The sequence below is a fragment of the Macaca mulatta genome, chromosome 6 (genome assembly GCF_049350105.2).
Source record: "Macaca mulatta isolate MMU2019108-1 chromosome 6, T2T-MMU8v2.0, whole genome shotgun sequence".
Taxonomy (NCBI): domain Eukaryota; kingdom Metazoa; phylum Chordata; class Mammalia; order Primates; family Cercopithecidae; genus Macaca; species Macaca mulatta.
The window spans coordinates 122,212,941-122,235,863 of NC_133411.1; the positions used below are offsets into that span (position 1 = coordinate 122,212,941).

The window sequence follows — 22,923 nt, forward strand, 5'->3', positions numbered from 1 at the left end:
GTAGGCTATCAGCAGTTATGTTTTTGAGGAGTCTAAAGTTATGCACAGCCTGGGTGACACGGCGAAATCCCATCTCTACAGAAGATACAAAAATTAGCCGGATGTGTTGGCATGTGCCTTTAAGTCCCAGCTACTCGGGAGGCTGAGGTGGGGGGATCACTTGAGCCCAGCAGGTAGAGGCTGCAGACTGCACTACTGCACTCCAGTCTGCGAAACAGAATTCTTCTGTGGGGGGCGGGGAGTGGGGGCAGGTTGGCGTTGCTATGCCAGCAAGGTTTAAGGGTCAACTGTATTTTGATAGTGTGATCTGTAATAATGTCATATGTAGATATGATTTACTGAAGAATTAAACTTTCTCCTTTTAAAATAATTACAGAGTATTCCGAAACACATACCTTAATGTAAATATCCTGTGATATAGAAACAGAAGAAGCTGAGGTAGAAGAGAAAAAAAAATCCCTGGGAATTAGAAAAATAAAATCTCAGTACTACATTTCCCCCTTTGCCACTAGCAAGCTTTCTTCAGGCATCAGTTTCTTTATCAGTCATGCAAATGGTTAGGACAAGGTATCGCTTAAGTCAAATATATGCTTAATAGCACCACCCAATAGAAGCACTTCCTTTGTCTGATTCCATGTTTGCCAGGCAATCTTCTGGTCATAATCTGACTGCCAAGTAGTTTTTCAATAGGAAGTAAGTGTCAGCATTCCAGTCTCCTTGTAGCTATATTTGTTATAAATCAATAAATTGATATTAAAGTTCATAAAAATAAAGTCTGATTCTAAATAGTTGAAGGAAATGGGTCCAAGTGACAGTGGAAGGTAGTTTTCAGTTTTCCTAATTCAAAACCCACCTATATTCTACATCATCAGCATCCATCAATGCTGAACCATCAATCAAGGGAAGGCAATTTTCAAATCATTCTTGGCCAGTGTCCATGCCACTCCGTTTTTAAAACCATTCCTTTTTAGGGGAAAATGAATTCACATACTCTGAAGATGTCAAAAAAATAATTACAGTGTATTTTTATGGCACATAATAATTACTTCTGATTACAGAAAATGACACAATTTGAAAGTTTGGGAATATACACAGGCTTCAAAGGCGGGAAGCCAAAGGAGAGACACTGATGATGGATCACTCTGCCCTCTTCTGAAAATACCTTCTTTAACTGGCTTTCGGAACACAACTTTCCTGGCCTTTTCTTTGCTAATTCCTCCTCTTTCCTACATCTCCCCCTACCCACCTCCTCCCCCACCACGCCCCCCCCCCAACAAAATATGAAAAGAAGAAGAAAGCAAAACAAATTCAGGCCTGTGTTCAATACTCTCCAGGGAGATCCAGATACTCTTCCAGGGCTTATGAAGCCCTAGATGATCTGGCCAGAACTGTTTTCTTAGACCTCATCTCCTTCCCCTCTTCCCTGCTCACTCTGCTCCCAGTCATTGCTGCCTTGCTACTCCTGAAACACAGCAAGAGTGCCCTGGGCTCTGCACCTTGGCCCTCACTCTTCCTTTCTGCCTGAAATGATTGTCCCCCATCTTCACATGGCTGTGTCCCTCATTTCACAGACTCCCACAGTGAAGTCTTCCCTGATCACTCGAACAGCATCCTTCCCCTCTTCATTCCCCGAGAGTGTTTTCTTTACAGCACATATCACCACTGAACATGTGTGTAATATCTGTGTAGGATGCATAGAACAGGGACTACATCAGTTTTGTTTGTTGCTGTATCCCCAGTCTTACAATAGCATCTGACATGTAGAAGGCACACAATATTTGTTGACTGAATATGTGAACGGTTACAAGCCAATAAATTATAGTCAAAATGACCAAACTAAATTCCATTGAATGGGTACTTTAACCAAAATAGAAAAGGAGTTAATCCAATACATCTGTCACAGTAAAATGGCAACTGGGATTTGGTCCAAATAGCAACTTCAAAGTCTGTTGATGTCCTATCTACCACATATTGACTAGATGCTGGCAATATAGTGATCAACTTTATTCTGTCTCTGCCTTCAAAGATCTCATGGTCTCCCCAAGGAGGCCAACTTGTAAGTATTCTGAACACAGATAAGGGAAGGAACAACTAAGCTGGAGACACTGGGGGCCGCTAGGAGAAGAGCAAGGAGAGTCTAAGAGTGCTGTGTGTTCTATGGACAAGTTCACACAACCCATAGGAAAACAGGAGCAAGGAATTACTCCCACTCTCACCAAGCAACCAATCAGAGGCCTCCATTCCTTTTCTAATTGCAAGGCAATCTTTTCCCTAGTTGGCATTCTTCCTTTGACAACTGCTTCAGTATTTCTCACAACCCCAGGTGAAGTTAACTGACATGCGCACACACACTGAGGTTTCATGAAACTTTCTGTTCTCAAATAATCACACACTACAGACTTTGGTTTAAGATGCATTTCCAACTCTGGCCCCATATGTCCTATGCACATTCCAGGTACTGATCAAATCTCATGACAAGGGATCTGCTCAAAATATTCCGCCAACCAAAACATCAAGTAGCCTTCACCACACAAATTTCCCAATTCAATGGGCTTTTTTTATTGTTTATTTACGAAGTTAACAAACACAACATATGGTTTTTTGTATGGCAATTGGAATTAATAGCTGCTAATTATGGATTTTTTTCACTAAAAGACTTTCTCAAGGTTTAAGGTCTTTGCCAAATTTAAGAAGTATCTTGAAAGATCCACACATGTAAAGTGCTTTACAACCTTATTCACTCCTGTGGCAATGAAAACCTTTGAAAAGGTTTCCTCTTTCTTCTCGTTACTGATTTTGGCTGTTTCTAGTCAACAAGAGAAAAAGGACATTCACGAGAAAGACAGGGTATCTCTGTAGTTCCAGTAAATATTTACTCTATAAATTGAACTTCTGTTTATCTGTGTAATCCACAGTACTTGCTTTTTTCTTTTTTTCACCCCCAAGAGTGAAAGATACCACTGTTGGAAATCCGGGTAGATATACTGGGGAGGCAAGAGGGTTCAAAAAAATAATTACATACAATTTATCTCTGCTATGACATCCCCTCACCAATGTAAATAATCCAAGTCCTAACTAATATCTATCAATTCTTATCTTCTTTGGCTTGTCTGATTTTATAACATTGCCAACACAAACCCCTCTCTCAGAATATAGAGATGGCTTAAAATATAATTTTTGTTTTCTGTAATTTGATTCTGTAAGTCAAAAACTAACTTTGAAATCCTCATCAACAAGTTTTTTTGTTTTTTTTGTTTTTTGTTTTTTTTTTTGAGACAGAGTCTCGCTCTGTCGCCCAGGCTGGAGTGCAGTGGTACGATCTCGGCTCACTGCAACCTCCGCCTCCCGGGTTCAAGCGGTTCTCTGCTCAGCCTCCCGCGTAGCTGGGATTATAGGTGCCTGCCACCATGCCCAGCTAACTTTTGTATTTTTAGTAGAGATGGAGTTTCATTATCTTGGCCAGGCTGGTCTTGAACTCCTGACCTCGTGATCCACCTGCCTCAGTGCTCCCAAAGTGATCTCCCAAAGTGCGGGATTACAGGCATGAGCCACCACACCCAGTCCATCAACAGCTTCTTAATTTTGCTGTAGATGCAGGTTTGATCTTCCAACTGCAGCCCCACCTGGGAGAAAGCCTTCCTCATGACTTGCGTGGGGTAAATCAGCTAGGCAGCTATTATAACTGCACACTTGACTTTATTTCCTAACACCATGACATTCCCTACTCTAGATAGGTGTGCCCACTCACTCAGGGTTCTGGCATCTCCAATTGGGAGCAACTACCCCTAAGGTGCTTCCCTAAAATAAGAAGTCTTGGGACTTAAAAGCTTCCCAATTGGTCAAAGCACTTCCTCAGAAACAAGGTTCTCTCCCTGCTTCCAGGTCTGTGGCCATCCCAGTTCTGATCACCTACCTGGTCTTTGAGTAACTTCTCTGTTCATAGCACATGTCCTCCTTTTTCTTGTTTGTCTTCCACCTGGTTCCAGCCACATCTCCGTGGCTTGATCTACTTCACCTTATCCACTGCATTTGACTCAGGACCTCAATGTCATGTTCAGCATGTGCTTCTTCAAGACCTGGCTGTCAGCCGCTGCCTTGCCATGCAGCCATGGCCACTAACTTCACTGGGTCCCCTTGGCTTTCTCCCCAAGACTCGGCACTCTGCAGCCCCACAGTGATTTGGCCAACTATAGAAGGAACCTAAAGCCCTGCCTGCAGGGGTGGGAAAGCCCTAATTCTTAAGATATTTAAAGCTTTATTCTTCTCTTTCTGGCACCTCAAATATTGTAACATCAATCTCTGAGATGCCTCTGAATACACAGGTAGTGGGTCTCAGGTTGTAATATTCCACCTTCCTTGCAGTGAAAACAAATAGAAACCTCCCTCCCAATCCCCACTGAATGCAGATCACAACTATTCCTTATCAACGAATCTGCTTTTAGGGCTCTGGAAAGTCAATGCTTTGATTTCCTCCACCACTTGGAGGCTATGGCAGTGACTATATCCCTTTACTCTAATCATATCCATTTCATTTTTATCAAAAACACTTATCTGGGTATTGCATAGGGATTACAATACAAATCAGGTTAAACAGGCTTATTAAATAGAATACTCCCTCCTTGGAACATGTGATCAAAAACTGAGGGCAGTAACAGAAGCTAATGAAAGGAATTAATGTGCACATGGTGGAGCTCTGGAGAAAGACTACCTGGGCACAAATCTTGACTCCACCTTTTACGGTCTGTGTAGTTTCGATATGCTTTTCCCCCTTCTTATGCCGTAATTTCTAACCTGTAACACGGGCATAACAGAAAGTACCTCAGAGTTTTTGACAAGCATGTCAATATCTGGGAAGTGCTTAGAAAATGTGATTCAGAGTTATTACAAACCACAAAATGAATAGCTATAAAGCAAAACAAAACCAAAAACTAAAAACCATTGCCAGACATTGGGAATTAAGCAATCACAGTTTTAAGGTCGGGTGCGGTGGCTCACGCCTGTAATCCCAGCACTTTGGGAGGCTGAGGCAGGTGGATCACAAAGTCAAGGGTTCGAGACCAACCTGACCAACATGGTGAAACTGTCTCTACTAAAAATACAAAAATTAGCCAGGAGTGGTGGCACATGCCTGTAATCCCAGCTACTCAGGAGGCTGAGGCAGGAGAACTGCTTGAACGCGGGAGGCAGAGGTTGCAGTGAGCCAAGATAGAGCCACTGCACTCCAGCCTGGGCAACAGAGCGAGGCTCCATCTCAAAAAAAAAAAGAAAGAAAGAAAGAAAGAAAAAAGGAAAGAAATCAGGGTTTTAGACAAGGCTCTGTCATTTTGTGGCTTCTGGGGTGGGTTAAAATTGGTTGCAAATTCTTTGTGACACCCCTGTTGGAGAGGTGTTTTCCACTTACTTCTTTAACCTTAATCTGGTTGGGAGAACAGCTGTTTTAACCAACAGAACACACAGAAATGATCCTGTGCTCATTTCAGTTCCATATTTTAAGAGAACAGGCAGCTTAACGTCCTCTTTCTTGGAACCCAGCTGCCATGCTGAGAGGAAGCCCAAGCCACATAGGGATGCCCATGTTGAAGAAAACTGAGCTGATCTCCCAGTTCACAGGCAACATTAGTTTGCCATTCATATGATTAAGCCATCTTGGAAGTAAATCCTTTTGCTCTAGTCACTGACACAAGTCTTCCCCCCGAACTCTTCCCAAACTGCAAATCCATGAGTAAATAAGATGGTTATTTTCAGCCTCTAAATTTTGGAGCAGTTTGTTGGATTCTGCACCAGGTCTTGACCCTGCTCTTCTTATGCTTATAGGGCTATGGCTAAGACAGATATTCAACAGCTCATTACAATGAAGTGTGATTTTCTAAAGACAGAGGAGTATAAAGAGGCAAAAAGGGGTGTGTGAATACTAGGTGATCTTTCAGGACCCGTCCAATGCTGATATTTTATAATTAATTTGATGAGGAAGGATAGCACAGCTGTGAGATGGCCACTTGGAGATAGTTACACAAGATAATCTAGGTAGAGAACAACTTTCTTCTATATAATTCTACTTCTAATTAGAGCATCTGGAGATAGTTACACAAGATAATCTAGGTAGAGAACAACTTTCTTCTATATAATTCTACTTCTAATTAGAGCATCAATGAAGAGGTGGCATTTCAGGAGTTACTCAACACGCAAATGGTGAAAGCATGGAGAGTTGCCTCTACCACCTAATTCAGAAGTGGAATGATGTGACACAAAATGCTATGAATGAGGATCTAAGAAGAAAGTAAGGGAAATACGATTTCCAGGGGCATCCAATGTTTTCAAGTAAATGGTGATGCAGAATTTTGTCTGTCCATTGTTTAAATAATGTTTAAAAGGCAAAGAGTTTAAGTTGATTGCTTTGTACAAATTCTTTGAGTAAGACTATGTTTTCATCTCCAGAGATTATGATTGCCAAGGGACAAATTTTTAAAAAATAAATTTGTATTTGTGTACATAAATAGGCAACTGTCTACCAGACAACCAGATCAAGCAGATAACTACTCTGCAAGAATGAGTAAAGTCAAGTTTTACCCTAATATTGCTAAACCTTAAGATATCTTCCTTCCAGGTACCTGGGATTATTTAACAAGAGTAAACTACATACTAGCCCCACAAATTTTACCAAGACCAATAGAGCTAACTGCTGACCTAAAACTCATGACCACAAAGAAGAATATGCAAGAGCTGTCCCTTGACAGATTTTGGGAGAATTTAATGCTGCTTAAAGTGTGGCCCTTCAGCTTCTTGACCATGGGGGAGGGAGGCTGAATGTCAAACAGTTAATTTTTGCAGTGCTTTTGATTTGCCTGATGTTGAAGTCCTTCCTTAATCTCAATTTAAAAAAAAAATCCTTCAAATATTTATGACAGGAACAGCTATAGCCAAGAAAAAAGAACAAATCACTAGTTTATCCGTCTACATTTTCCTTTTGTATTTCTGTTGTTACTGCTGTGAATTCCTTAGCTTTCAAAAAAAGTTCAGACTTGACATAAGTCATTTATGTTCAATAAATACATAAAAATATGTTTGAATGTTCATGGAGGCAATTTTACTATCTGCTGTAATCAACTCAGGATCTTAAATGACTATTGTTCAAACGAAAGACACAAAAGGAACACACTCATGAATTTCCTGTTTTCCATCTTGAAGTACTCACACATGCAAAACACCTCAGGCCCAACACCCCTCCCTAGGTCTCCTAATTGTGTAGCCCTCACACCCAAATCCCTCCTAGTATCCAAGCATTCCTGGAGTACTAGGCGCAGAGGCCAACACCTCAGTGGTTGACCAAAGCTTGCTGCGCTCACTAACAAGATCAGCAGACTACAACCAGAAATTGATTAAACTCACTCTCTAGTTCAGGATGTTAGAGAATCAGTGTCAACATTACTGTCAGAGAGTCAATGACTCCTGTGTCTAGGGGACCCTTACAGAAGGAGTAAGCCCACAAGTCAACACCAATGAGAGGCATTTTGTTTATGATACCCAGGATAATGGCAGGTCTTTTCAGAGTTCTTCCTGCTCCTGAAATGCCCAGTGAACATCAGGCTGAATCTGACCCCACAGTGACCTCCAGACAGCATTGAGGCTCCTGGGCAATCAGAGAGATGGCACTAAAGGGGCCCTGAGAGGTTTTATTAGTTCTGCTTCCAGGTGAAGGGAAGGACTCAACTATCAAAAGTGAATGGCAACCTTGCCCTACAAGACATTAAGCGAAAACCAGTGTTTAAGAGAAAAATGACAGGGAAAAGAAACTCTTCACCAAAGATTTAATGTGAGAAATACAAACGAATTGTATGTGAATCTATGGATACTGCTCTGTGGATTAGAAAAACAGTAAACACTAAAGTTATTGCCCATGTTAAATTGAACTGAGATTTAGGGTCCACAAGGTATGAACCACACACTCCCTCTTGCCTTACAAATTATCTTTACACATATTCTAATTTAAAATACCTACAAGTCGAGGTGGGCGGATCCCTTTAGGCCAGGAGTTAGAGACCAGCCTGGCCAACATAGTGAAACCTCATCTCTACTAAAAATATAAAAAAATTAGCTGGGGTGGTGGCACATGCCAGTAATCCCGGCTACTTGGGAGACTGAGGTATGAGAATCACTTGAACCCGGGAGGCAGAGGTTGCAGTGAGCCGAGATTGAGTGAGACTCCGTCTCCAAAAAAAAAAAAAAAATTTAAAAAAAAATACGTGCAAAAAGTAAAAATAACTACCATTCAACTTGCAGGATAACTAACATTGATTGGAAAGAGGTACAACTAAATCATGGAACCTAAAACTGGCTCGAAAGAAAGCAAAAAATGAATGAGCAGACACCGATGACAAGAAAAGAACATCTGGTAAAGGATATAGTTGAGGAAGGAACTTATTTCCTTAGGAACAATACTGTGTCATAAACTGCTCAAATATTTTTCCAGCCAATGCAGGGACCATAAAGCACTCTCAATTCTTTCATTTGCCTACAAGCTTTATAGGGATTACTTAAGGAGTGGATACAACTAGGCAAAAAATGGATAATTTTATGTGGCACCTGATGGTCATATTCTCTGCTCACCCAATGTGCTCAAGGATGCGCCAATAGGACTAAAGTCAATCCACATCTCTTCCTTCACTCCTCCTAAGTCTATGATTCATTTAAACAAAGGTTACTGGACAGCACTCTGCCGCATAGAAACATTGTGAAGGGCCTGGCAAAGTCTCTGCAAAAGAAATGCCGTCAGTTTTGGGGTTTTCAACGACCTTAGATCACCAAATTCTTCTCCTGAAACAGGGTTAGTGATGGAGCAGGGGTTCTAGTTCAGATTTGAGACCTATGTCTAAATATAAAATTGGCAAAAGTCACTTAAATACTCATGCCTCCTCCCTCACCTCCCATTTTTAAGTTCTCACTCTCAGCATTTCTTGAGTCTTCTACATCACAGGGGCAACAGCCGTAGGATTAGGAAATGCTCTACTTCATTCAGCCAGCACCTCAAAATGCTATTTCGAACCGGAGCAGGAACAGCACAGCAGCAGGACACTTAAGAGCACCAGGCAGGGCCCAACAGCACTCACCAGCCCGACGGCAGACCTCCTAGGTTTCCCCCAACCCCATTTAATCCCCCCTTCCCATCACGAGGTGTTCCCTCACACACACCCACCAAGGGCTCCATCCCTTCACTTTGCCCTTCACCATTGGTAATCTGTCATTACCATTATCTGCCTTCCGGCTGCTTTTACACTGTTTTCCTTTTCTTCCTCTTTCCTCTCTTCAGCCATACTCAAGAAACACGGACTACTTATGCTACTTTTGCCCCCATGAATGGCTCAGTGATGGTATCAAGAGGGAAACCCACAGACACCAAGCCTCTAGCTGTAGACACTGAGCACACAGACTTCCTCTTCTTTTGAGCACCCAGTTCTACCGGCTTCTCATCACCACTTTTCAGGTTTTCAAAGCTTTGGGGGATATGCCCGAGGCATCCCTAAAGTCATGAAAAAAGATGGCTTTGGGCATCTTACCGCTCACATATTTGCATAGTGTTTGATGTGGCTTTAATTTCAAAGCTGGTCTCAAACACTCAAGTGGATAGGTTACAGTGGGAGCCCAGGAATTGTAAATGCGCTTGCCTCAAAGACTTAGGAGTCCAGACCCGGGCAGGAAATAAAGTTCTAAAGCGGCTTTGAAGTGCTTCCTCTCCAGACCCCTCCCCAGGGCCGGGTCATTCATCTCAGCCTAGGGAAGAGACCACCTTGCCTGAACTTAGCCAAACGCATCGCACGTGAAAGCCAAAGGGGAGATGAAATAATCCAATGCGTCCTCCTCAGTACCACCCCCCCCACCAAATTAGTTACCGTCGGCTTAAACTCATCTGGAATGTCCGTGTATTTTACCGATCAGGGAAATAAAATGGTGTATATAAATTAGTGGAAGTGGGTGGGAAGGAACAGGGGATGCAGACTGTCGTGAGTAAAACGCCTCGCGGCTTGGTGAGAGGTTGTTTCTTTTTTAAGCCACTCATCTCAGACTGAAATATCAAGCCAGTTCAGGTCATTTCCTGAGTAGCACTACAAGTTAAAACAAGATCCAGAAAATCTATTAATCTTCAATTGCGCTGCCTCCAGACTGGGAGCACAGGGGGATAGGGTGTCGGGCTGTGGGGAGGTCGAGGGGAGAGGGATCTGTGGAAAACCAAACGCCCGAGAAATCCTAGCTCCCGACCTCAGCTGTTTCTTACCTCACTCAGCTCGGCCGAGGAGTCGTTTCCATATTTCATGGCAACTCCAGAATTCATGATGCACTTTTCAGAGCTGGTACCTCTCGGTACCCCAGGTCTCGGAGCTTAAGAGTTGGACTTCACAGGTTCAATATCCACTGCTTGGTCCCTTCTGCCACATTTTACTCTAGACAGCCATTTTCACCCAGGACAGTTGCGAAGCGCAAACGAAGGATGCAGGCACTCTTAAAAGGAGCAGCCGTGGCTCGCGTTTCACGGACGAGCCATTGCTGCAGGAGGCTCAGTGGCGTGGCGCGCTCGCAGCTGCGGCAGCGGCGGAGCCCGCGCAGGGACCCGCCCGCCCGCGCGCACCCAGCGCCCCGTTCCGGGGCAGTGCCACCCTGGGCGCCGCCTCGCCACTCCTACGGTGCCTCGCCGTCCCCCATTACCAGGATTGAGGGCACCTCCCAGCACGAGCCGACACCCTAGAGGGCACCGGCGAGCTCCCGAAAAAATTAGGGCGGTGGGGCGAGGAAGATCCGCGCCTCGGATTCCAGAGAAGGAAAGAAAGCTGGAGGGAGCCGGAGCGGAGCTGCACTTCACGCTGAAGTTTCCCCTTTGAATCGACTGGAGTTGTAAGTGGTTTCTGATTGAACACAGCTGTCTAGCTGCTGGCCACGGGGTGCGCGGAGGAGGCGGGGCTAGAGGGAGAAAAGGGTGGGGGCGAGGAGCCTGGAGGCCGAGGAGAGGAGTCCGTGCTGGGAGAGCAGGCATCCTTCCAGTTCTCTGCAATAGTAATTAAGGACCCGAGTCCAGGAGGGGGAAAAGAAACAGGAAAAGCCACCTGAATAATCGTGCAGGAAATTAAAAAAAAAAAAAAAAAAAAACTTCCCTCATAGGAGCCGCTTTCCATGATTTAATAAGGTCAAGACAAACCTAAACACTGTACATCAGACAACGCAGTGCACTTCTCACGGAACATTAAGATTTTACAAGGGTGCAGGATAGTCATTTTCCCTGATCATTCTAAAGTCAACATTACGGGTGTAAATTCACTGTCAAACTCCCTCTGTCTGTCACTGGGGCAGAGTACATTTCTCAGCATGTTCGTAATGAAGATAGAGGCCCCATCCCTTGAAAGATGTCAGATAGGCTCCCCAACCCCCAGACCTTCCTTAAAAATCTTCCTGCTCGTTTGAGTGTAGGTAGATTTGTATTTATGGAGTGTGAAGTATGATTCAGAAAAGATTCAAGGGGCTGTTACACCCAGTCAACCCCTGGGATCTGAGCTCCCCTTCAACTTTGAGTTCCAGAGGTAAAACATCCTGTGTCTATTGGGAGAGAGATGAGATGGGGGAAAAGGGGAACTAGGATTTTTCTCTCCACAAAGTTAAAGTTCCACTGAATTTGAGATGCACAGAAAAATGTTCTGATGCTTCAAAACAGTAGGTCTGCGAGATTGCTTAAGAAACCTCATCAGTCTCTTTCTACACAATGGGGACAAAATGTCTCCATCCCCAATAACAGAACTTGGCATTTCCTGAAGCTTTCTGTGAAAAAGCCATTGTATTGTTAAGGTCCATGGTCTTTTTTAAAACTCATGTTTATTTTGCTCTTTAAGAAGGGGCAGAGTGCAACTATTTGCATATAACGTTTTACCCATCCCCATTCTTGTTGAGTTCATTCATTGCCTGATGGAGGAGCTGCTGGGATTAGGAAGCGTTTGCTGCTCTTTCTAGAGCACTGGGTCCCAAGTTCTTGGGCACTGCCAAACTAGAGCACATTCTGCATGGGGGAGGAGATGGGAAGCTACATTATTTAATTTATCTTTTCATTGAAATCTGTTGAAAACTGTATGCTTGAAGCTGAAAATGGTGGTGTATACATAACTATGAAGAAGACTCAAGCAGTGCCCCTGCCCTGAAGGTGTTTATAGTCTTGTAAAACATAAGCAGAAATGACAGTTCTAGATAGAAAATGATACTTGCCATAAACACAGTACAAATGAGGAGTGACTGCAGTTCAGAGGAGGGAAACATGATTTTGTCTGGACAGGGTCTGGAGAGAAGACTCTGTGAAGGAATCTTAGAAGAGGCAGCATGTGAGCTGACCTGTGAAGAATGGCTAAGCCCAGCATAGATGAGAAGTAAGGGGAAAGCATTCCAGGCCATTGTGAGAGAAAGTATGGATGGAGACTGGAATGTGCAGAGTGGGCATGGGGGATCACAGGCATTCCATTCTGGAGCATAAGCTGGGTGAGAAAGGGGGGCTGATGTCAGATAGTGAACAGTTTTAAGTGCCATGTTAAAGAAATGGGCCTTCTCAATAGGCAATGGAGAGCCACTAAAGGTTTTTTAGCACAGAAATAATGGAGATCAGAGCTGTGCTTTTAGATACTCCAGTAGATTTGAATCACACTCATGAGTAACTAATATGATCTCAGATAGGCTAGTGTTGAATGTGATTCTGGTGTTTAAAGATACATATTTTTCATACGACACCACCCCTAAAACCAAGCAGATGACTTCATCTGGTGTTCAACCAAAAGAAAAGTAATCTGTTCCAAAAGTGGAGGAAAAATTAGCAGTGTTGAACTTACTGAGAAGCAGTGTCTGTAGATTCTACTTTATAGACAATATAAGGCATTTTCAAGGGTAATGTTGATTGTATGAGATTTTCTTCATAAACAATGACTTGAATACTTCAATACTTATACTTCACATAAGATTCAACTCCACCACAATCTGGTAGCAGCAGATGTGGTAGGCTGAAAGTGGGAAATGAACATGCCAATTGTACTATCAAGGCAGTTCAGCAAGAGGTCGAAAGGGCCTGAACTAAGAAGGGACGGCCAGGCGTGGTGGCTCACACCTGTAATCCCAGCACTTTGGGAGGCTGAGGTGGGTGGAGGTCAGGAATTCAAGACCAGCCTGGCCAACATGGTGAAACCCTGTCTCTACCAGGATCATGAGGTCAAGAGTTTGAGACCAGGCTGGCCAACAGGGTGACATCCCATCTCTACTAAAAATACAAAAAATTAGCTGGGTGTGGTAGCAAGTACCTGTAATCCCGGCTACTCAGGAGGCTGAGGAGGAGAATCGCTTGAACCTGGGAGACAGATGTTACAGTGAGCCGAGACTGCACCACTGCACTCCAGCCTGGGCAACAGAGTGAGACACCATCTCAAAAAAAAAATAATAATAATAGTACTAAACTTAGCTGGGCATGGTGGTGCGCACCATGTAGTCCCAGCTACTCAGGAGGCTGAGGCACGAGAATCACTTGAATCGGGAGGCACAGGTTGCAGTGAGTCAAGATCGCACCACTGCACTCCAGCCTGGGTGACAGAGTGACTCCGTCTCAAAAAAAAAAAAAAAAAGAAGGGACAATGGAAATAGACAGGAGGGGGCAGATGTAAGAGACTCTGTGGAAAGAAAGTAGATGGAAATTATGGAGAAAAGAGGAGAACTTAAAAACGACTTATAGATCTAGAACTTGGCTGATTGGGGTTAAGGTAATGTCCTCAACAAAATGAGGAATTCCAGAGAATAAATAGCTTTGGGAGGAAATTAGGTTTGTGGTATCATGAGTTTGAGGTGGCATCTGGATATTCAAGTGGAGATGTTCAGCAGGAGCTTGAAATGGAACTATAGAGATAAGTCAGGGTTGCGGTTGGAGATGGAGGTTCGAGGTTATCTCTGTTAGAATAATAAACAAAACCGTGAAATCAGGTAAATTTGCCTAGGAAGAGAGGGCAGTGAGAAGAAAAGTGGTCTAAGGATACTATCTTAAGGAAGGTTGTTTTATTTTGTTTTTATGGAGGCCAGACAATAAAAGAGGAAATGATAGAGAAGGTCAGTTAGGGAAATGGGAAGATAACCAGGAGACCTCTGCATCTGGGAGTCTAAGGAAGATGTCAAGGAGGAGCAGCATCAATATTATATATTACAGAGGGTAGAGAAGCCTACTGACTGACAAGGTCATTTCAAAGACATTACTGTCCTTCAAAGATAGATTTCTATAAAGCTGAGGAGAAAGAAGGCAGATAAATTACCATAGGGAGTGAGGAGAAACTGGGGGTAGTGACCATGCATGATTCTTTCCATAAATCTGATGATGACAGGAAATTGGGAGATGAGACTATCTTTTGAAGTAGATAAGCAATGTTGAATAGAGAGTAGAATGGGTGTATTCGTAGGCTGGAGCTAAGGGAAACCAGGAGATGGAACAAAGTTCCTAAAAAGGGAGAAAAGCCTGGGGGGTGGTGTGGGGAAGGACAAAAACTATGAGATTAGCTTTGGAGTAGTAGGCTTGGAGAGGAGGGGATGCTGATACTTCTTCCTAGGAGAACAGAAACGTTTGGGAGAACTGGAGAATGTACACAGTAGGGAAGACAAGAATTCAGAGATATAATAACTGATAACACTTATTTGACAAGTAAACTAACTTCCTCTTTGCAGTTGTGAAGGGGAAACGAAGACTAATGATAATTTGTAATCAGATTCTGACTCAAGGAAAGTAAGACAGAGAAATGTCTGTCAATGCAAGGAAATAAGTAGTTGTGATCTCCACTCCTGAAATTGTTCAAGTATATGTGGGACATGCTGAACCCCATTGCATGTAAAGAGTAGGGCTTCCAGGCCAGGTACAGTGGCTCATGCCTGTAATCCCAGCACTTTGGGAGGCCGAGGCAGGTGGATCACGAGGTCAGGAGTTCGAGACCAGCCTGACCAACATGGTGAAACCCCCATCTCTACTAAAAAGACAAAAATTAGCTGGGCGTGGTGGCGCACACCTGTAATCCCCACTACTCAGGAGGCTGAGGCAGGAGAATCGCTTGAATCCAAGAGGCAGAGGTTGCAGTGAGCCGAGATTGTACCACTGCACTCCAGTCTGGGTGACAGAGTGAGACTCCATCTTAAAAAAAAAAAAAAAAAAAAAAAGAGTAGGGCTTCTTGCATTGAGGGGGAGTCTAGATTGGTTTTCTTATAATCTAAAATTCCATGAAATGATTTTTTTGGTGGTAATTTAAATGTCTTACTTTTTTTTTTTTTTTTTTAACCTCATTGTCTTGGATCTCTGCTATCAAGAAAGCTAAGATAGGCTGGGCGCGGTGGCTCAAGCCTGTAATCCCAGCACTTTGGGAGGCCGAGACGGGTGGATCACGAGGTCAGAAGATCGAGACCATCCTGGCTAACACGGTGAAACCCCATCTCTACTAAAAAATACAAAAAACTAGCCGGGCGAGGTGGCGGGCGCCTGTAGTCCCAGCTACTCGGGAGGCTGAGGCAGGAGAATGGCGTGAACCCGGGAGGCGGGGCTTGCAGTGAGCTGAGATCCGGCCACTGCACTCCAGCCTGGGCGACAGAGCAAGACTCCGTCTCAAAAAAAAAAAAAAAAAAAAAAAAGAAAGCTAAGATATTACTTTGAACAAGAATGCAACTGGGTCAATATTATAAAAATGTTAGAAACGTAAGGACCAACTCATTGTGTCATCTCAACACACCAAAGAATAAAGCCCCAAGTAGGTTTCAGGCTATAAGAAAAAGGTTTCACAATTAGAGCTTGCCAGGGTTTACCAAGTATATAAATCTACATGCCTACAAATCCTGTTATACTGTGGCTGCCTTAATATGAACGCTCCAAGAAAGCTTCTCCAAGTCCTCCTGCTTCAGCAGGGATTAAGCTCCTATGGAGAGGTGTGGGCAGGAGGTGGCAGGGGAATTTATCAGGATGAGGGAGAAGGTCTGGGAGAAGGAAAACCTGCTTTGCAATCAGGCAATAGCCTGGTGCTTGGGTTCCTCTCCTTCCTGAGGCCTTGTCTTCTATAAAGCCCAGTCTCTTCTCATCTGGTCCCTGGGATGAGAAGAGGCAGGAGTAGTCCTGGGAACATTTTTGGGTAAGTGGAAGCTGCCCTGGGCATGACTGGATGAGGCTGTGCACCAATACCATGCTGTGGGCACACTGGCATCACCTTTCTGCTGTTGGGGCAGTCTGGCCTCTCTGTGTATGGCTGCTGACTTCAGTGAATCTCTACATGGCAGAAAGAATAGATTCTGGGTCTGGTCTGTACCCTCTACTGGTGATAAACATCAGGTTAATTGAAGCAATCTTGATTAAAAACTCTGAACCTCTAGCACTAGGGAAACCGAAAACCTTGGGACTAGTTGGCCTGGTCCACTGTTTCTACCCCTGGAGTGCCCCAGCCATCCTTGCCTACCCCAGCAGTCCACTGTGCTGAGGAAGCCTGTCCTCCAGCCCACAAGAGTACCCAAACTCTAAAATTGTCCCCTTCTCCATTGACTCTCTCAAGCTAAACAAAATGCTGATACCTCAGATTTTAGGTTGAAAGCAGTCTGGTTAAACTAATTCACACACACATGAATAATCTTCTCAACCATGCCCAAAGTGTTTACATTGTAACTTTGAAATGTACAAAGTTTTTGAAATGTACAAAAGGAGAATGCTTTGAAAGAATTCTTAAATTGGTGGGATTTCCTGAAGAGAGTGAATTTTGAGGGCATAGGGAGATTTCAGAACCCTATGAAGATTCAGGAAGTCCCAGTCCTTTGAGTCCTTGAGGATCATAAAAATTAGGGAGTCTTCAAAGTATATACTCCAAGAATTTCCTGCCCTAAATCTATAAGCTCACCCCACTCTCCCACCCCTGTGACTCCAGAAATGCTCTCCCTTTCCAAACTTCTGTGGTCTTCTGATCAATTACCAGACCAGCTCCTCTCTTAGGTCCTGGGTTGGGAGCCTCTCACCAGCCTCAATGGCCTGCCCCGCAACAGACATCATTTGCTCAAGGAACTACAACATGAAGAACTCAGGAAGCATTGCCATGGATGATCCGTATCCTCATCTCTATGTCCTCAGAGAAAAACATGGACATCCTGCAAGGAATTCTGTTGTTACCTAGCTCATCCCTGCATCCCATTCATATGGATGAGGATATGTAGGTTCACCAAGTTTGTGGTGTTCATTCAGAAAAAGTAAAGCACCCACTGTGTGTTAGATATTGTCCTGCATGTGCCGTGGGATTCAGTGGTGTATGGGATGGAAAAGATCCCTGCTTTCACAGAGCTAGCACTCTTGATGGGAAATGATTAATAAATACATTTTAAAAGATAGTTACAGGCCGGGCACGGTGGCTCATGCCTGCAATCCCAGTACTTTGGGAGGCCACAGCGGGTGGATCACCTGAGGTCAGGAGTTCAAGACCAGCCTGACCAACATGGAGAAACCCCATCTCTACTAAAAATACAAAATTAACCAGGTGTGGTGGCACATGCCCGTAATCCCAGCTACTTGGGAGGCTGAGGCAGGAGAATCACTTAAACATGGGAGGCAGAGGTTGTGGCGAGCTGAGATCACGCCATTGCACCCCAGCCTGGCCAACAAGAGCAAAACACCATCTCAAAGAAAAGAAAAGAAAAAAAGATAGTTATAGGACAACAGGAGCGAAACTCCATCTCAAAGAAAAGAAAAGAAAAAAAGATAGTTATAGTTTGTGTTGGATGCTACAAAGGAATTAAACAGGAGCTATGATAGGGGAGAGCAGGCCCCTTAAGTGAAAAGGTCAGAGAAGGCCTCTGCAGAAAAGACATTTCAGCATGTAGGTAAAGAAGGAGCCAACTAGGCAAAAAGTGAGGGAAGGTTGGACAGGCAGAGGGAACAGTAAGGGCAAAAAGCCTAGGGGAGCAAAGGGCTTGACCTTTTCAATACATTTGAATAAACCTCAAGTTTTTATTTAATTGAAATTTAAGCTCATTCTAATAGTTTACTAGTAGTGATGGAACATGATGAAAAAGATCATGTCAGAGCCAAATTATGCAGGATATGTACAGACTACACATTTCACTGTGTGCATGATGATGCCACAGGAAGACTTTCTACAGGGCAAAGACATGATCCAGTTTACATTTTTAAAAGGTAAATCTATGTCTTCACAAGCTTTACCACTAGGTAACCTAAAAAGTAAAAACCAAGGACAGTTCCTCCCTCATACAAGTATCGCTGCTAAGAAATTAAGAATTGAGAGAATATCCCTATTTTGCAATCCTTAATGAATTAATAGATTTAAGTGTTTAGCATAACGGCTACTAACATTACAAAAGGACATACAACCAGACACATGATTTCCGATGTAAGAAAACATTATCACCTACAGAGCCACCTTAGCAGTTTTTACACGAAGAAATGTTACATTAACCACAAAAAAACCCCTATATAACTCTACTAGACAAAACAATGTGGTTTCTTCATCAAATAAAATGCAAAGGGAAAAAGGCAAATGAGCAAGTGAGAAATCACCAAAAGAAAAACTCTGCATATTGAAAGAGACTGAAAGACATATTGACCAATGGCAATATGTGGACTTTATTGAGATCTTGATTCAAACAAAGTCACTATAAAAATTATGAATTGTGAAAATTACATATTTATACAGTATTCAGAAATATACTTTTTGGATATTTCATAATGTTAAGAAATTATTACTTTTTTAGATGTGTTAATGGTCTTGTGGTTACATTTAAAGAAAAAGAATCCCTGTATTTTAGAGATATATTAAAATATTTGGGGTAAAATGACATGATGTCTGGGATTCACGTCAAAGTACTGGAGGAGGTGGGAAGATAGATGGGGTTATTGATGAAACAAACTGTAATGATGAATTGATAACTGTTATAGCTCAGTGATAGGTATGTGGGAATTCGTGCTACTCTTTGTCCAATTGTATGTATACAAATCTTCAAAATCAACAAGTTAAAGCAAGATAATTATTCCTTCTGTGTAAAAACGGGGTTGAAGTACCATAAAAGTAAGGCAAGGAAACCTGTTAAAGGCTATTGCAGTGGTCCAGATAAGAGGATGTTTGTGGCTTAGAACTCAGTGAAATCAATGGAGATGGTAAGAAATGGAATTGAGATGTATTTTTTAGGTAAAATGGACCAGGATTCAGTGAATGATTGGATACAGGTAATGAGAGAAAGATAGGAATCAAGGATGACTACCAGTTTTTGGCTTGATGTGAGGAAGGACCAGGTTTGGCAGAGGAAATCAAGTGTTCCATGTTGGATGTGTTAAATCTGAGATTCCTATTTGACATCTAGGGGGATATCAATAGCAGTTGCATATATGCATCTTGGATTCATGAGAGACTCCAGCATACGATGATGATTTGGAACTTATTGGCATATAGATTATAGTTGATGTTGAAAGTCATGAGAACATATGAGGTCACCAAGGGAGACAGTGAGTAAAACATAATGCAGTCCCAGGACTTATCCTTGAGATCCTTAATACTTTCAGGTTGGATAGGAATTACCTTACACCAAAACCAACTTTAATTGCAGCTTACAAATTTCTGCGAATAGAATCATAAGAAAGATCAAGAAAGAACATCCAGAGAAGAACAGAAAAACTGAAAACTGTGTCATGTTTTAAGAAGGACAGTTGTTGGCTGGGTGCAGTGGCTCATGCCTGTAACCCCAGCACTTTGGGAGGCCAAGGCAGGCAGATCATGAGGTCAGGAGATCGAGACCATCCTGGCTAACATGGTGAAACCCCGTCTCTACTAAAAAATACAAAAAATTAGCCAGGTGTGGTGGCGGGCACCTGTAGTCCCAGCTATTCGGGAGGCTGAGGCAGGAGAATGGCGTAAACCCGGGAGGCGGAGCTTGCAGTGAGCCGAGGTGGTGCCACTGCACTCCAGCCTGGGCGACAGAGTGAGACTCCATCTCAAAAACAAAAACAAAAACAAAAAAAAGAGAAGGACAGTGGTAACCTGTGTGGGATGCTGCTGAGAGTTGAAGAAAACTGACAATGAAGAAGTGTCATCTCACTTTGGAGATTACTAGGGACCTTGGGAGAATCAATGTCATTAAAAGGTGGTGATAGAAATTAGATGAGTGTGGATTGAATGGTGTGTAGGAAGTGAAAACATTGAGAGAGCATATGGAGATAACTTTTTGTTTTTTTGAGACAGAGTCTCACTCTGTCGCCTAGGCAATGGTGTGATCTCGGCTCACTGCAACTTCTGCCTCCCAGGTTCAAGTGATTCCCCTGCCTCAGCCTCCCAAGAAGCTGGGATTATAGGTGCCAGCCACCATGCCCAGCTAATTTATTTGTATTTTTAGTAGAGACGGGGTTTCACCATGTTGGCCAGGCTGGTCTCAAACTCCTGACCTCAGGTGATCCACCCGCCTCAGCCTCCCAAAGTGCTAGGTTTACAGGCTCAAGCCACCACGCCGGCCTGGAGGTAACCTTTGGGAAGTATGTTGCCCAAAGCCTATTAGTAAACTATGAGAATGAGATCTTGAACCAAAGTCTCTACTTCTACTTCTAAGCTTTTCTTCCTTTACTATATCCCTTCAGTCAAGTTAGCAGAAGCACCTCTGCAAGGATTAGAGAATCTGAGCTGTTAGCATGGTTGACCCCTGCTGAAACTGCTCACTGAAGTCAGTCCCATCATGGCCAGGTCTTCACCTTATTGTTCATGAAGTCAGCTACACTGCTTTAGACCCAGTGACTTACTGCTAAAAAATAGTTGGGATGCAGTAGATAATTTGGTTAGTCTATGTTTAAAACTGGCTAAGAAAAGAAGTACTTGAAGACTATTTCCAGATTACATCTCACATACAGAAAAACAAACAAAAACCCAACCTTCTCCAACTGCAAATATAACTCAAGCGAAGAAAGCACCCCTGTGGTGTTTGTCTGTCTCATTAGTTACATTTACAGACTGCTTCACACCCGGCCTAGGCATCCTAATAACCCACAATCATTTGGTGTCAACATCTATGACATTGTCAGTGGGGATTTGATAATGATGTGAGATTTACTACTTTATGCAAGCATCATGTGATGCATCAAAACCCCCTGCACTGTCTGATTAGATATTTTCGAGCCTAAAACTTAGTGTCTGTGTCATTGTCAATATTCAGAGTATCTTTCAGAAATTTTTACTCATCTGTTCTCCAAATTTCTTTAAACTATATCACATTTTCTATGGAAAAGAAAATTAATCAGCGGAGGTTAGAGATTTGGAAATCCAAGTTAAAAAAAAAAAAGTTTTAAGTCCTCCCAAGAGTACCTGCATATGGTCAATTTCCTGGAGAGGAAAACAAAAAAAAGTATTTTAAATAGATGCATAAAAATAGATCTAGTAAAATTTGGCGAACATGCTTAAATTAAATGAATTCCAAATGCCTGCCATTGTTATTTCTGGAGCCGTTTGGGCTAAAACAGCATCATTCCATTACTATCTCTTAGCTAGAATGTTACAGCACCTACCCAAAAGGGGCAAAAAAAAAAAAAAAAAAAAAAATCAGTATAATATGATGCCTCATATACTTAATAATAAAGGAGTCAGTTAACCTGGTATTGTATCAAGCTGGGGGTGAAGGAAGGTCTGAGGCACAGGCTGGGAAAGCCACCTTCCTAGCCTTTGAGTTCATGAAGTGCCCATGGATGGACTGCTGTGGTTGGGATTTCCTATAGGGACACGCTGAGGCATGAAGAATGGGCTCCTGCCTACCTTGGTAAGTCAGCTTCCCTCTCCCAGCCATCCTCAGTTGTTTTGCATGATTATCACATGAGCTCAAACTTCCCGTTCTAAGCAAATCCTCTTAAATTGGCATCTCCAGCCACTCTTACCTGTGTTCCAGTTAATATTCTTTATGTGACTACCAGACACTCTTGCTAAGTCCTGTCATCACTATAAAACTGTTTAAAACGGAATTTGTCACCTTCCACCAAAAACTAACTTTAATTGCAGCTTACAAATTTGTGTAAATGGAATCATAGTTTCCAGTCTAATAAGTTTGGAGTCATTTTCAGTTCCCCTCCTTCATCTTCTCTTCCAGTCATTTAGCCCTTTCGTCCCCACTTGCCCTCCACTTTTACCGCTTAGCAGCACCTTTCCCAGGCCTTGTCACCTTTCATTTCGGTCCCTATAACTTAATGATATGACTCCAAAGCATTCCACATACTCCAGCCCAGCGATTTTTCTCCAAAGTACAGTTTTCCATAATGTCATTCTACAAGTTAAAGTTTATGTTTTATTAATGGATAATTCACATATCATAAAATTTACCTTTTAACATAATTTAGTGGTTCACAGAGTTGTGCAGCCATCACCACTATCTTATTTAGAACATTTTCATCACCCCCAAATGAAACTCATACTCATTAGCAGTCACTCTGTATGCATCCCTCCTCCAGCCCTGGCAAACACAAGTCTACTTTGTGTCTCTGGATTTACCTATTCTGGACAGTCCATATAAATAGAGTAAGACAATATGCGGCTCTTTGTATATGGCTTCTTTCACTTAGCCTGTCTTCAAGTTTTATCCATGTTGTGTATATATTAATGGTTCATTCCTTTTTATTGCCAAATAATATTCCATTGTATGGATTTACCATATTTTGTTTATCCATTCATCAATTGATAGGTATTTTTGTTGTTTCCATTTTTTAACTATTATGAATAATGTTGCTATGAACATTTGTGAGCAAGTTTTTAATACGGACGTATGTTTTCAATTCTCTCAGGTATATACCTAAGGAATGGAATTGCTTGGTAATAGGGCAATTTTATCTTTAAGATTTTAAGGAACTACCAAATTACTATATTTTCCAAGATGGTAACACCATTTCACATTCCCACCAGC

General features: G+C 42.7%; 1 protein-coding gene across 2 annotated transcripts in view; it reads right to left on the reverse strand.

The window, feature by feature from the left end:
* The window catches only part of MCC (MCC regulator of WNT signaling pathway), a 473,566-nt gene that overhangs the window by 258,700 nt on the left and 191,943 nt on the right, over positions 1–22,923 (reverse strand). The window contains exon 1 of one of the 2 annotated variants that reach the window (XM_002804475.4): positions 10,268–10,883. The exons of the other annotated variant lie outside the window; for it this stretch is intronic. Within the exon in view, the coding sequence (XP_002804521.2) occupies positions 10,268–10,324 (57 nt within the window). The 5' untranslated portion in view covers positions 10,325–10,883. Of the gene's footprint in view, positions 1–10,267; positions 10,884–22,923 lie in introns of those variants that run through there. 2 annotated transcript variants of the gene reach the window in all.